This window comes from Hemicordylus capensis, chromosome 6 (assembly GCF_027244095.1).
Source record: "Hemicordylus capensis ecotype Gifberg chromosome 6, rHemCap1.1.pri, whole genome shotgun sequence".
NCBI lineage: Eukaryota > Metazoa > Chordata > Lepidosauria > Squamata > Cordylidae > Hemicordylus > Hemicordylus capensis.
Window position 1 is genome coordinate 33666498 of NC_069662.1, and position 15468 is coordinate 33681965.

General features: G+C 45.6%; 1 protein-coding gene across 1 annotated transcript in view; it reads left to right on the forward strand.

Annotated features, from left to right (window-relative positions):
- LOC128330337 (epididymal sperm-binding protein 1-like) overlaps window positions 1–14434 on the forward strand; it is a 31174-nt gene extending 16740 nt beyond the window's left edge. The window contains exons 5-12 of the mRNA XM_053263028.1: window positions 1237–1401; window positions 2111–2272; window positions 7337–7483; window positions 9078–9263; window positions 11629–11646; window positions 12592–12747; window positions 12969–13084; window positions 14280–14434. Of these exons, the coding sequence (XP_053119003.1) occupies window positions 1237–1401; window positions 2111–2272; window positions 7337–7483; window positions 9078–9263; window positions 11629–11646; window positions 12592–12747; window positions 12969–13054 (920 nt within the window). The 3' untranslated portion in view covers window positions 13055–13084; window positions 14280–14434. The remainder of the gene's footprint in view (window positions 1–1236; window positions 1402–2110; window positions 2273–7336; window positions 7484–9077; window positions 9264–11628; window positions 11647–12591; window positions 12748–12968; window positions 13085–14279) is intronic.
- The last annotated feature ends 1034 nt before the right edge of the window (window positions 14435–15468 follow it).

Sequence of the window (15468 nt, forward strand, 5' to 3'; positions counted from 1 at the left end):
CTGGCCACGGAATGCTGTGCATTGTGTTGGCCATTATTAGTATTAGTATTTATGTATTTGCTGGCATAGCATGCAGCAAAATGAAGTGGTTGGAGTACTGCCTGTGCTGCTGTGAAGACTGCCAGCAGTGTTGTGGACCGCCAGTGGTGATGTAGAACAGTTTCATCTTGACTTAAAGTTGCACAAAAGCAGTTGCAGGACACAACGGCCACTGGAATTAACGAACATCACATTGTGCAACTGCATTCTGCAGCTTTAAATCAGAACTTGCTCCACAATACCATCTGTGGTCTTTACCCATGTGTTGCTTTGTAGTATGTTGGCTATTTTAGTAGTAGTAGTAGTAGTAGTAGTAGTATCTCAAACAGATATACTCAGATATATACAGTTATACTCTGAATAAATGCTCAAAATAGGTTTAGCTAGTCAAGGGAGCTTTCCTAAGATGAAGTACAACTACATCCAATTGAGGAAATTAGACTCAGTTAGCCCCTGCCCCCTTTTCTTCTGGAATAGCAGCTTTAGCAGAGGGTGATTAACTCATTCCTTAGTTGCTACTGGTCTGCTCCAGATGCTTTCCCACATGCTTCACCCTCTCCAGGGGTGTAGCTATAATTGAGCAGATGGGTTCAAAGAACCTGGGCCCCAAGCTCCTGAGGTCCCCCCAGCTCCACCTCCCCCCTATTTTCTTCATTATCTCCCTCACTCCAAGGGGCCATGGGGGAGAGGGTGAACATGGGTCCCCTCACCCCTAGCTACACCCCTGCCCCTCCCTCTGCTGCATTCAGAATGCATGCTCGCCCACACAAAGATATTGAGATCCTGCAGGGATCTCCCAGGAACTCCCCCTAGCTTCTGGGAGAGGCAATTTGGAGATCAGAACTCCAGTTCTTCTCAAATCATCCCTCCCAAATCTGAGTTTTCAAAAGGTGGGAGGATGGGGCGAACCTGCAACTGCAATATCCCTAATTATGCATAATGTGCCGTTGGTCTCTGGCCTCTCAGGTTGAGGAGAAAAACAAGCTTAATTCTTCTCAGAGAGGTCTGTGACAACCCCTTGAAAGAGGCAAAGTCACGTATGGATTGCATGCCTGCCAACATGTCCCTATTTTCCCACTCAGGTGAATGGGAAAATAGGGACATGTTGGCAGGTATGGGATTGTGCTTCCCACTGCAAAAATGACAAGCACATTATTGGTATCAATGTGTATAAGTTCAACTCATCTCTTTGTCTAGAGTATGGAGGTAATTCTGGTGGAAAACAATGTGTGTTTCCGTTTTCGTATCTGCACAAGACATACTATACCTGCACCAACAAGCTTGCGCATAAAGGACGATACTGGTGTGCCACAACTGGAAGTTACGATAAGGACAACAAGTGGAGCTACTGCGCTGACACCAGTACGTGAGCTGGATTTCTGCTGGTTTAGAAGCCATAGTTCAGTTGTTGAAAGGTAGTTGGTTATAGATTAAGCACAGTGAGGCCATTTTAATAATACATTAGCAAGAATGCTCATTCATATTAGAAGTGCCCAGTTTTGTCTTCACAGCCAACAACAATGAGATGTGGCTGGACACATGTACATGTTTTTGTGAGACTCACTTTACAAGGGAACCTGGGTACAGACCTTCTGTAATGTAGGATACTGATAGGAAGATATAGATACAGTGTACTGCTGTGGATGTGCTCAGCAGAACATGTGGATAACTAATTGTACCTGTTTATAGGTCTGTACCTCTGTTCACAGATTCTACAAGTGTTGAACATGAAGTGTGAAGAGGACTTTGGGGAAAGTAGAATTTGTTCCACTGTAGTTTGAAACAGAACTTGCAGGGAGGGCCATGCAGTACCAAATGAATGTATGAAGTGAAAAATCCAGCCACAGTTAAACACTTTTCATTAAGTTCAGTGGGAGGATTAAACACATGTTTACATTTATCCCACTGAAATCAATGGGATTTTTTAAAAATGAACTAGCTTATGCCCCAAGTAGATGTTCCATGTTGAGTCAGACATAGGAATCTTGATCACCAGATACATGTGCCAGGATCAAGGAAGCATTGTGGTGATAATGTGTCCCTCCCTCTCATTGTTTTCCCACCCTTCCAGGGCTAAATGCAAACCCTACAGGACCATGCATTTTTCCTTTCGTGTTCAAAGGCAAGAAATACTCATCTTGTACAGCAGACGGAATGAACAATGGGAAGCTCTGGTGCTCTCTCACCAAGAACTACGATTCAGATCCCAAATGGGCATATTGCGATCCCTCAGGTAGGAAAAACAGCGGCTGCCAAAGGATAGGCAGAACTCAGTGGTGTCTCAAAAAGTGCTTTGAAGCAGCTAAGTAGATGGATAGGGGAATGAATATTCAGTTTTGAACTAGAAACATTATCTTCCTCTTTCCGCCAGCTAGAGAGTGTCTTTGATCTCTGCAGACCCCTACTAACAGAGCAAAGAGGCACCTTTCAAAGTGGTCTGTATTTAGCAGGAGGTTTTACACACGGGACTTTTAAAGCCCTTTCAGGTGCAGAGCCTGACTGCCGGCAGCCCGTGTACGGCCGCCGCTGTGGCCCTGCTGACACCGCCCCCGCGTCTGATGTCAGACATGGGGTGCATGTCTGGGCCGCGAGGCGCGTCCCGTGATTAGGCCTGGACCAGGTCTTTGAACCCGTTGGCCCAATGGTGGCTCCGCCCCTGAGGGGATGCATTCACATATCGGCTAGATTTACCCCAAAGTTCCTGCGAGTTATTGGGGAGCAGTTCACACACAATTCAGGTTTTTAACTGTGCTTTACAGTGTAGCCCGATTTATATCCAGGGTTAAAAAAAATCCACATTTTGTGTCAGTTTTTTGGGACAACTTTGAGTTCTGAGTAAAGCCTCCCAGTAAACTCGTGGTAAAGACTCTTGTGTGTAAAATTCTCCTGAGGAGAGCAATTGTCCCTATCCCAACTCAGCACAGCATCTCTGCAGTGGTTGTTGCTGGTATGGTGTGTCTTATGTTTCCTTTTAGATTGTGAGCCCTTTGGGGACAGGGAGCCATCTTTAGTTATTATTTTTATTTGTAAACCACTTTGAGAACTTGTCCTGAAAAATAGTTTATAAATATTTGTAGTAGTATTCAGCAAGGAATTGCTTGACTAACAAGCAGAAGGTTGCCAGTTCGAATCCCCGCTGGTACCTATATCAAGCAGCAGCAATATAGGAAGATGCAGAAAGGCATCAACTCATACTGCGCGGGAGCAAGCAATGGTAAACCCCTCCTGTATTCTACCAAAGAAAACCACAGGGCTCTGTGGGCGCCAGGAGTCAAAACTGACTTGATGGCACACCTTAGAATCAGAATCGGAATAACTTTATTTCTGTCATCGACCAGACAAAATAATAGGGGTGTGCACGGATCGGTTCGGAGGCCATTCTACTGGCCTCCGAACCGGTCTGGAGAAGGGGTGGTTTTGGTTCGGGAGGGTTAGGGTGGGGGGTTCCATTAAGGGCGGGGGGGGGCTTTACTTACCCCTCCCGCCCTTTGCTGCTTTGGCGCCGTAAATATTGCAAGAAATCCGGGCGGCAGGATCCCTCGCTGCCCGCTTCTATTACTAATTATGGCTCTGCTCCTCCTCATTTTAAAAATCGGGGGGCGGCAGGGTGCTTCCCTGCTGCCCCCTCGAAGCCCCCTGCTGCCGCTGAAGCCCACTTAAATCTTGCCCAGACCGAAGGAGAAACCACGCTCGGGCGGGCGGCAGCGAGACGTCCGTCCACCCGCCTGCTCCCTGCCTTGCCGAGTGTGAAGTGCAGGGAGCCTTCTGCGCACGGGTGAAGAAGGCTTCCTAGTTCCTTCTTCGCCCGTGCGCAGAAGGCTGCCTGCACTTCGCACTCGGCAAGGCAGGAAGCGGGCGGGCGGACGGACGTCTTGCTGCCGCCCGCCCGAGTGCGGTTTCTCCTCTGGTCCGGGCGAGATTTAAGTGGGCTTCAGTGGCAGCAGGGGGCTTCGAGGGGGCGGCAGGGAAGCACCCTGCCTCCCCCCGATTTTTAAAATGAGGAGGAGCAGAGCCATAATTAGTAATAGAAGCGGGCAGCGAGGGATCCTGCCGCCCGGATTTCTTGCAATATTTACGGCGCCAAAGCAGCAAAGGGCGGGAGGGGTAAGTAAAGCCCCCCCCCACACTTAATGGAACCCCCCACCCCAGCTCCGAACTGCAGCTCCGCGGTCCGGTGCACACCACTACAAAATAACATCATATAAATACGTTTCGAGATTTACAAACGATATAGCAGAACTTGGCCACAGAATTAGAAATCATAGCATTAAAACTGAACAGCAAGAAAGCAAGATAGAAGTCATCAGTATGGCCAGGAATATTCTTCAAAATAGGTGAGCTAAAATTTGAACGGATATCCTTGTAAAAGTCACAAAATAAGATTAGATGAGCGGTGGATGGCACACTTTACCTTTATCATTTTCTCTTTCTATAACCATACAAATTTACAGTCCCCCTCTTCTTGAAAATGATTTTTTTTCTTTTTGCTTCATATGGCTATTATATAACAAATACAGCTACTACAAATACTGTTTGTCAACAAAACTTCTCAAAGAATTTTACACAGATAGATCGATTGATCGATCAATAGATAATACGATGGTTTCCTGCCTCAAATGGTTCACAAGCTAAAAGAAGCGTTTCTAGGCACCATCTCTCTTTTCAACAGAACTTTATCTGCCATGTTGATCCATAAAGGCACACTTAAGTCATCCTGTAACTATAGAAGTGTGGGGTCAGGGTTTTAGAACATGGGAAGAATGCTCTTCCGGGGCTTTCCCAGTCGGGCAACTTTACTGCATCAGGAAGTGCCTACATTTGACCCATTTTGTGCACTGCACCAAAGTGCTACTTTTAGGGATGTATACAACGTGCAGCAATTGCGAATCATCTGGAAAATATCTGAATAGTGCCATTGGCTGTATGAACAGCACCTTCTGTCACTGTCCTGACATCATAGGAACATAGGAAGCTGCCATATACTGAGTCAGACCATAGGTCCATCTAGCTCAGTAGTCTACCCAGACTGATAGCAGCTTCTCCAAGGTTGCAGGCAGGAAGCTCTCTCAGCCTTATCTTGGAGATGCCAGGGAGGGACATTGCACTACACAGTTCCCTTGTATGATCTCCCCACCAGCCTGAGTGTAATAAAGCTGCATTAAATCGCCATTTGGAAAAGCTCCTGCAAGCAAGTGTGTCAGGAAGCTGAGGCGTGTGGCCAGGAAAGACACTAGCCTGGGGGATGCAGGCCTAGCTATCACACTCCCATTTCCCTGTCCCTGTCTTCAGTGAACACTGGCACAAAAACTGAACAGAGCTTACAAGAAGGTAGCTTATCCCAGGTTAAAAGAAAAAAGAAGCCAAGGCTATTATTAGGAACATAGAAAGCTGCCTTATACTGAGTCAGATCATGGGTCTATCTATTTTTATTTATTTATTTATTTATTTAATGCTTTTCTATACTGTCCCAAACGTAAGTTCTCTGGGCGGTTTACAAAACACTAAAAACAGCCAATAAAAGATTAAAACATTTCAACAATTAAAATTAAAAAGTTAAAACTATTAAAACACAATTAAAACAGTATCTAATTAAAAGCCTGGGACAATGACCGAATAAACTTATAACTAACTTAAAAGCCTGGGTGAACAAATGCGTCTTGACTGTCCTTTTAAAAGTTGAAAGAGATTAGGAGGCTCTTATTTCAGCAGGACTGTCCAAAGCCTTGGGGGCAGCAATGGAGAAGGCCCATCCCTGAGTAGCCACCAGACGAGTCGGTGGCAACTGCAGACGGACTTCTCCAGATGATATCAATGGGCGGTGTGGTTCATAGAAAAGTCCAGTATTCTTGTCCAGTATTGTCTACCCAGAGTGGGAGCGGTTTCTCCAAGGTGGCAGGCAGGAGTGTCTCTCAGCCTTATCTTGGAGATGCTGCCAGGGAGGGAACTTGGAACCTGGATGCAATTCCCAGAGCAGCCCCATCACCTAAGGGGAATATCTTACAAGGCTCACACATGTTGTCTCCCATTCAAATACAAACCAGGTGGACCGTGCTTAGCAAAGGGGACAGTGCATGCTTGCTACAAGACCTGCTCTCTTCTGACCAAACTGTCAACACGACATATCGTCTAAATATCACATACATGAGATAATGTCAGTAGCTGCAGCTTGTCCATGGTAAGCTAACAGATATTTGAATGGCACTACTTGCCGAAATTCCTCTCTGCACAACCCACTCAATAGTCGAGGGCTGCTGACTTTGAAAGGTTAGCCACTCTGGATGGCCAGCGTTGTATGATGTCTTTATGTTCTAGTACCCCTTTCCCATGTGTCGGGATATATCAGTGTTACCTGGTTCCTTGGATGGCCCTGTGGAGTCTGGAGAATGGCGTGGCATCCCTCCTGTGGGGCTTTCATTCCCATCAGGGGGCAGTAGGGATGAGAAGGGTCCAGGCAGGTCAGCATATCCCAGTGGGGTTGAGAGGGCAAGGCAGGGAGAGCTGCAGGTTGGGTGTGGCAGAAAACAGGAAGCAAGGTTGGAAGGGGGCGGGACTGGAGGTAGGCTTTAAACCCTGTCAGTTCTGCACTGAGGCATATAAAGACAAGGCAGCTGATGAGGAGGAGCTGCGTCTGAGTATGGGAGACAAGAGTTCTGCATGAGAGGGAATTGGCTGAATACAGCAAGCCAGGAGGAGGGCTCTGGTGACAAATGAACCTCCTCCCCTGGCTGTTCCTGAGGCTGACATAGGGACATAGGAAGCTGCCATATACTGAGTGAGACCATTGGTCTATCTAGCTCAGTATTGTCTACCCAGACTGATAGCAGCTTCTCCAAGGTTGCAGGCAGGAATCTCTCTCAGCCCTGTCTTGGAGATGCCAGAGAGGGAACGTGGAACCTAGATGCTCTTCCCAGAGCTGCTCCATCCCCTAAGGGGAATATCTTACAGTACTCACAGTTCTAGTCTCCCATTCATATGCAACCAGGGTAGGCCCTGCTTAGCTATAAGGGGGCACATCATGCTTACTATCACAAGAACATCTCTCCTCTTTGGGGGTGCTTACCCAGTCATTCTGGAGTTCAAGAAGGGCTAAGAGCCCACCCCATCCCGTGGGAGTCTGACACCATGTAGAGTTTGGTGTGCCTCTCTTGCAGTCGGCTAATTTGCACATAGTTCCCGAGACTCCTGACTACAGGACACAAATGCATCTGGGCCTTCTGTCATTGCTTGGCTTACCACACCAACCCCTCCTAATGTTGTTTCTGATAATGACTTATTTTCTACTGTGTTTCCTCCTCAGATCCTCGCCCCTGTGAATTCCCCTTCATTTACAAACATAAAAACTACAATTCATGCACCACAGATGGAACTCTTGATGGGCAACTGTGGTGTGCCACAACCTCAAACTATGACAGGGACAGCAAATGGAAAGCATGTGCCAGTCAAGGTAGGGGGACCTACTTGTGACTGTTCAAAATGTTTACGTGTCAGAGTCCCTGAGCATCTAAAATGAATGTTTACATCGCATCTAACATGGTGGCAAAAGGAATTAATGGAGTTCTCACAGAAACTTTTGATGGGCAACTGTCGTGCGCCACAACCTCAAACTATGACGAGTACACAAAATGGAAAGTGTGTGCCAGTCAAGGTGGGGGGACCTCCTTGTGACCAAGTTCTGTTAGGGTGGAAATTCCCTTCTTGTCCCTTTATACATGCGGTTTCTGCTGATCCTATTACTATGACTTACTATCAGCTTGTCAGGCACTGTTTGGAATGTTTACATGTCAGAGTCCCTGAGCATCTAAAATGAATGTTTACATCGCATCTAATGTGGTGGCAAAAGGACTTCATGGAGTTCTCACAGAACCACAACCAACAGATGGGACAGCCAACATAAAGAACAGGCCGGGTATCAATAGACAGGTAGTTAAAATGGGTTGGGGACAGTGTTCCCTATAACAGGGATTCCCAGATGTTGTAGACTACAACTCCCAGAATCTCCAGCCAATGGCCATTACAGCTGGGGATGCTGGGAGATGTGGTCAACAACATCTGAGAATCCCTGTTAGAGGGAAGACTTTTGGGGGGAGAGTCGGGTTCCAGTGGAAGGGGTACAGGGCTGGATTATGATGTGCTGATGCCCTAAGCTATATAAAGCTCCAGAGACCTCACAGCATTACAAGATGGCTTGGAAGCAGTGGTATAGTTGCAAATTCAGAAGTGCAGGCTCTCTCCATGAGAGCCCTGTGGCCATGCTCACCCTGACAGCCAGAGAAGCCCAGAAGGACTGGCGCTCCATTCCTGCGTGTGTGTCCCCTTCACTACACCCCGGTTGGAAGTCCTGCCCTGGCCCTTTGCAGTTACAGCAGTGGCCATCTGAAGAGGCAAGTGCTGCCTGTGACTGCAATGGCAGGCAATGGTCGAATAAAGCTTGGATAGAACTTACAGTTATTTCTGCACATATTTATAAACTCAATATGATACATAATTGTGTGGCCATATAAGTATCTTTTTGACTCATCGGAATGATAATGTTTGTTTTAGAGTCTTCCCCACCCACTTATCCTTTGTTTTTCTACCAGTTACTTAAATCTGAAATTTGATTTGTTAAGACTGAGCCTGACCTGGCACATGGAGTTGCAGAACACAAAGTTTTATATACTTTTTTCCTTCTTAAATGGTGTTCTTCTTAAATTCACCCTGATTCCTTTTGAAAGCTAAATCGCCCTAGCAACATTGGCTCTCCAGCTATTGTTGAACTACAACTCCCATGATCCCCAGCCATAATTTATAGGTGTTTACTTACCCCGGCCCTAAAGCAGGGGTTCCCAACCAGTGGTACTCCAGATGTTGCTAAACTACAACTCCCACCATCCCCAGCTAGTTTATTGTTGTTGGGGAGGTTAGGAGTTGTAGTACATCAATATCTGGAGTACCACTGGTTGGGAACCCCTGACCTAGAGATATCCTCCAGCCCCACCAGTTGACAATCAGACTAAGCTCTAACCCTTATCTTTTTTGTGTGTTCCCCCCATCAACAGAATATGGTGGGAATTCAGAGGGCAAGGCCTGTGTCTTCCCCTTCATCTACAAGAACCAGACCTATCATAACTGCACTAATGAGGATGAACCAAATGGGATCTTCTGGTGTGCCACTACAAAAAACTATGATGAAGACATGAGATGGAGCTTCTGTGCTGACACGTGGAGGAGCATTCAGGAAAAAAGTTGGTTTCAGGCTAAGTTGAGAAAAAAATGTACAAGAGTCGCTGGAAAAACACAAGCAGGCTAGACTATGTCAAAATGGCCTAAGTACACATTGAGCCGGGTCTCATGATCAGTGAGAACCGGTTTTAGAAGGGAAGGGGGGAGAGCGGGCTAAGCCTGCTCTCCCTGCAGACGATCAGGGCGGGAGCCCTGGGCGGCTGAATCGGCCACCCACACGATTACTGGCTCCATGACGGAGCAGGCAGGGGCTGGGGGGAATCGGGGCCAATTGGCCCCCGGAAGCTCCAGCATGACCTGCACGAGAGCAAAGGGCATGCTGGCAAGACCCCCAGAGTCTCTTCTTTCTTTTTCAAATTTACTGAATGATCTTTAACAGAATGTGCAACCTTACAGTGGTTCTGGTTGTACAGATCACATGACCGTTGCAATTCGGACAGATTCAGGAGCAACGCCTACCGCCTGAGTAGACATTTATGGGAAGGATAGAAACAAAGCAGTCATCTGTTTCAACTTCTGTTGAAAAGCAGTATATAAATATTTGTCGGATCTGGCATTTTGCACCCCTATGTGTGAATTTACATGCACACATGTCAAAATGCATCTTGCTATAACAACAGCGTTATTAAAAACATAATGAAAAGAAGTTCTTTGGGTTCAGAGGCTTGCTCTTTTATAGGAGTGGATAACTGAAACTGAACTGAAAACTTGATTGGTACATGACCAGAACAAAGAAAGAACACACACACACACAAACACAGGTCAAGCACATAACCAAAACAGGAAAAAGACAGGGATGGATCTACCTTTCCCCTGATCAGTAAGATCCTCTTCAGCATGACAGTGCGCACCCATACAATCCACGCAGATCTGTGCAGCACGGATCTCTGGAGGTCGTGACTCATTTTCCAAGCCTCCAGGAATCCCACAATGCACTGTGAGACAAGTACAGTACATTAGGGGAATTTCCTTGGGAGTCAGGTGCTCTAGGTGCCTGACTCTGTGTATGCTTGGGCTATGTGCACACGTCCCCAGCACTGGGGTTAAGGGCACGCCCGGGCCCTTAATCCTGGCTAAAGGCCAGGGTTAAGAGTCAGGTTAGGCGTGGGGGAAACACCAGGATCGAGAGCAATCCCTGCACTTCACACAAGCAGCCTAACCCAGGTTGGGCTACACTAGCCTGGGTTAGGCTGCTCGTGAGAATAGCCTTACAGTATACTTATCAAAATTAACATAACAATATCAAACTAAGCTATTGTAGCAGTGGATAATAATTTTCAGCACAGGAGCCACATAAGTCCAAAGGAGTGGACAATTCCCTTCCAGGACCACACACAACACAAATGGAGCCCCCTGAGCCTCGGTATGATTTTGCTTCAAGCCTGTTGAGCTGGGGGTCAGGCAGCTGGGCAAACCAAGAGAGGCATATGGAACTGCAGGCTAGCAGGTCCTCCTCTAAGTGTCCAGGAGAGCTATCAGCTTCTGCTGCTTGTGCTGCCCACACCACAGGTTGGCCACTCGTGAGCTATTGTAACTAAAGGACAATTTTTCACTTGTGGTTTTGTCTTTATTTGTTGATATAACAGGAAAAGAAAGAAACATTTCATGCACTACCCAGACTCTGGCGATTTCCAGATTAACCGCTCAAGGGCGGTAAAATGCTTCGGTTTGGGCAGATCACATTCAAAACATAAATAAAGGCTGTTGCACAAAGCTACCAGCAGGCGGAGCAGTCTTGCAAAAACTCCACAACTGGAAAATACAGCTATGTTTTTCACTGCACACACATTATAGCACTTTATATCAGCCATTAAAACTGATACAAGGCATCCGAAATGTGGACAGCTCTCTACTGACAGCATAGGGTCTGCAGTGTCACAACACAGGAAGTGCGGAAACTCACGTAGCAGATACGTCGTGACCCCATTAATGATAGTATTTATTTACGGTCTTTGACCAAATGATACAACACATTTACATTTACAAAAAAGAGAAAACAAAACATACTTTCAGAAAATTTGAAACATTAAATAAAAACCAGTTAATCACTTAAAATGGAGTACATCTACATATTGTAGCTTCCCAGAAGCCTTAGAAACTCTATTCTTTTGAGGGCCGTAATCTTGAGGCCACATAACAAAACTTGGCTACTGCAGCAGAAGTTGATATATCCTTATCATCTAATAAGTACTTTACCACCAGGTCATCGTTTTTTCCATTCAGATCTTTTAATAATGGACCAATTAATTGATGCCTTATGTCCTGATATATAGGGCAGTTCAATATAATGTGGGCCATAGCTTTGACCACCTGATCGCAAGGACATTTCCTTTCTTCATAGGGTAATTTTGTGTATTTCCCGTACAGTAAAGCCGCTGGGAAAACGTTGAACCTAGCCCTAGAGAAGGCCCATCTAAATTTACTTAAGGTGATTGTGCATAAGTATGCTGCCAGAGTAAGATCCGCCTTAGCATAGATTGATTTGTAGAAAAGCGGTAAGCTGGCCTTCTCAGTTTGTAAATCTATGTCTATCAATCTCTGTCTCACCAGTCTACAGGCCGTGTTTTCACTGGCCTCCAGCAGTAGGGCAAGAGATAGTCCACTTTGACTAAGTTTGTCTGTTATCTTCCTACTCCAGGATGATTGCGGCTCAACCGATAAGAACTTAGTAATTAGTCCCGTCGGGTAAAGATGGAGTTTAATCCAGTAAAATATTCTTATTAGCCATGCCCTAGATTCCAATTTGAGTAGGCCCGCCTCCCGGCAGACTGCAACATTGGGCACACAATTAGGTACGCCAAATAGCGTTCTCAAAAAACCTGTTTGGATTTTTTCAAGTTCGTTAAAGTTAGAATATGACGCCAATTGTGTCCCATAAAGAATTTGAGGGACTACTTTGGCTGTGTAAAGTTTAATGGCAGCTGGAATGTAATGTCCCCCCTGAGACCAAAAAAATCTCAATATAGCTGTAGTACTGCGTTTGGCCTTATCTACAACAGATCTCATATGGGCAGTTTTATGGCCATTGAACTGAAAAACTACCCCTAGGTATTTAAATTGCTTTACCTGGTCTATTCTACGGCCATCAATTGACCAGTTGAAGCTATGTATTTTTTTGGCTAAAACGTGACCCCGTTGTCGGGTCTAATCTGGAAAGCGCCTCTCTGAGGTAAGTCAAGTTCCTATCCGCCCTTCAAAGCTTGGAGACAGATTATAATTTTTGTTCCAGAGTATCACAGGTGTTATGATATAGGCACTGCTGCCGAGGATATACACACTTGTGCCAGAGGTACTCACACCCATTTTCTCACTTCTTCCTAACCATTCCAGACTTAAATCCGAATGTGCCATGTAGCCTTCCTTTCATCTACAAAGGCAAATCTTACTCTCAATGTACAATGGATGGAACAGTCAACCACAAGCTCTGGTGCTCTCTTACCAGCAACTATGATGTGGACAAAATGTGGAGATATTGTGAGCCTTCAGGTAGGAAAATCAGATGAAAGTGCAGGCAAAGCTTGCTGGTGCTTCCAGGAATATTTTGAGCCCTGCATGGGTGAGAAGAAGAGTGGAAAGATGGCAGTAGGGTATGGTGCATTCCAAGCAGCCTTCATTTTTCCAGTTAATTGATCAGTCCTTATGCACAATCTGTGCATTATTTCTGCACTTATATTGCACCACTTTCTCCCTCATTTGATTCTCAACAGATTTACAAGAACAACAGCAAGAACAACAGCAAGATTTACAAGAACAGCAAGAACAAGAACAGCAAGAACAACAAAAGCTGTCATAAAGACTGTGGAGGCATACACTCACCAGCAAAGTAAGTGTGTTTCATAGCTGCCATTATTCCATCCTTTTTGTTTGTCTCTTCTGGCCATCATGTCTGTACATACAGTACAGACTTTGAGATTCCTACCACTATTTTTAATCATGCTGTGATACTTAGGGTGTCAGTTTACCATGAATGGCAAAAGGTTTTTGTAGGAAGAAATTAGTGATAGGCAAACTCTGTTTGGAACTGGACTCAGCAAACCAGGCTGTTTTCAATTAATAAATAGGCTTGTTCTCATGATTAAAATCAGGGTAGGAAGAGCACCCAGCCAGGGCAGGAGAGTCTCATGTGCGATCCTGATTGGCAAAGATCAAGGTAGGAGGAGGGGAGAGTGATCTTGCGGGAGCCAGGACCTGGGTAGGATGGGCATGGCCAACCCACATTTTGTCCCAAGCTTTTTATCAAGGGTGGATGAAAAGCCATCCTACCCAGTAATCACTCTCCTCTCCTCCTTCCTTGATCTTTGCCAACACACAACTGCCAATCAGGAATGCATGTGGCTCTTCTATGCTGACTAGGCAATCCTCCTACCCTGAGTTTTTATTGTGAGAACATTCCTTTAAAATAAATAACCAATACATTAGAAATTGGGTTGCATGTTTTTTTCCTGAGCCCAGATCCAAAATCTGGACCCTCTGGCACCCCTGACAATATAGTGGGGAGTGCAACAGGGTCTGAATGTCTCCCTTGCCTTCTGTGAGCTCATGGACCTTGCCTTGCCACCCTTTTACCTTGATGGCAGCAGCACCATGAAGATAGCTCTCTCCCAGGCCTCCCTCCCTGTTTGGGCCTCTGAATGCTGTACTGGCAGCACCCAAGACATAAGGGACTCTAGGAAATGTGTCAAGGGTGCCTGAGTCTGTAATATGCCGGGTGCCCCCAAAATATATATATTTCTTGAGATCTGAGCCTACTGGATAGGTCCATCAATTTATGAAGGTTAAGTAGGTTATCTATTTCTCTTTTCGGAGACAAAGATCATTGTGGCTAGGGATTATGGGAGTTATAGTCCAACAGCATCTGAAGATTTGGGGAACCTCTATCATACTTATATCATACTATATCATATGTATCAGTAGCTAATATATATGAAGCTGAACCCTTCTGTTGAGTGCTTTGAGCTACTGATTTAATTGAACTGGTTTCATGCCTGTCAGACATGTTTTTGTGATCCTCTTTCCAGATTTCCAGTGTACCAAACCTGATTGACCAACGTTCTGAACATGCATATGTGATTCCTCAATATGCTAATTCATCAGTGGACTGTGACCATTGTTTCTCTAGTTTTACTTTCTCTGGGCTATGCCTCAACTAGGAATAAGGTTTTTCTCCTACACTGTCAGCTCCAGATGCTGTTCATTTCTTCCCTTCGATTTCATATGGGTCCTGATCCTTGCAAATGCTTCATCTCCAACATCTATAAACAGCTCAGAAGAAAAGCCCCAGTTTTACTCCAGATTTCTTAACTGATTTATGGGAGGGAGACCCCATCTCCTCTTCTCTTATTTTCCTGCACACCCACAGGAATACACTTCTTACAAGGAGTTGCATGCTTCTGGTTTGTACACAGTAGAATTGATCACACAACCCTAAACAGGATCAGAGAAAATCCAGGTAGGAGGAGGGGAAAGTAATGATGTGGGAGCCAGGAGCTAGGTAGGATGGTCATGGCCAATCCACATTCTGTCCCCAGCATTGTATTGAGGGTGAATGAAAAGGTGTCCTGTCCCACTCCCAGCTCCAGACGATCACTCTCCCCTCCTCTTACTTATTTTTGCAAAGACATGACTGCTGAATGGGGCTGTGCATGGCTCTCCTATCCGGACTAGGCATTCCTTCTACCCTGTTTAGGGTTGTTTGAAGAAGCCTAGTAGCTGACAGCCTGACTAATGGGGCAAGAGTGTTGTCCACACTAAGGAATATATCCTCAGGGATGTATGATATTTTCAGGTGGTGCAGGCAGCTGCAGAAGAAGGGAGAGATCATTTTTCCTTAGTCCGGACCACTGTTGCCCCAGTGTTTCGTTAGAATGCCAGCCAGCATCTCCCAGTTGTGTGTATCCCATGCTTTCGCCACCTTAATATATAATGTTGTATTATCCTCTACATCAAAGATAATCTGATGTTTCCAGTCCTTATGGCTATGTGGAAGAGCTTAAGAATGATAAGCCAGTGCCTAGTGAAATGTTAGAAGATGGGGTGGGATAAGGGAATGGCTCAGTCTTATGGAGAGAGGAGTGCCACATCCCCAAATCTTATCTTTATTGATGGCTGCTGTTCTCTGGCTTCTGCTTGTTGGAATGAAATATTTGAAGGCAAAAGGTTCAGCTGGTATTGACTCCGAAATAGTTCAGTGAGGCTGAAAAGGTGGTA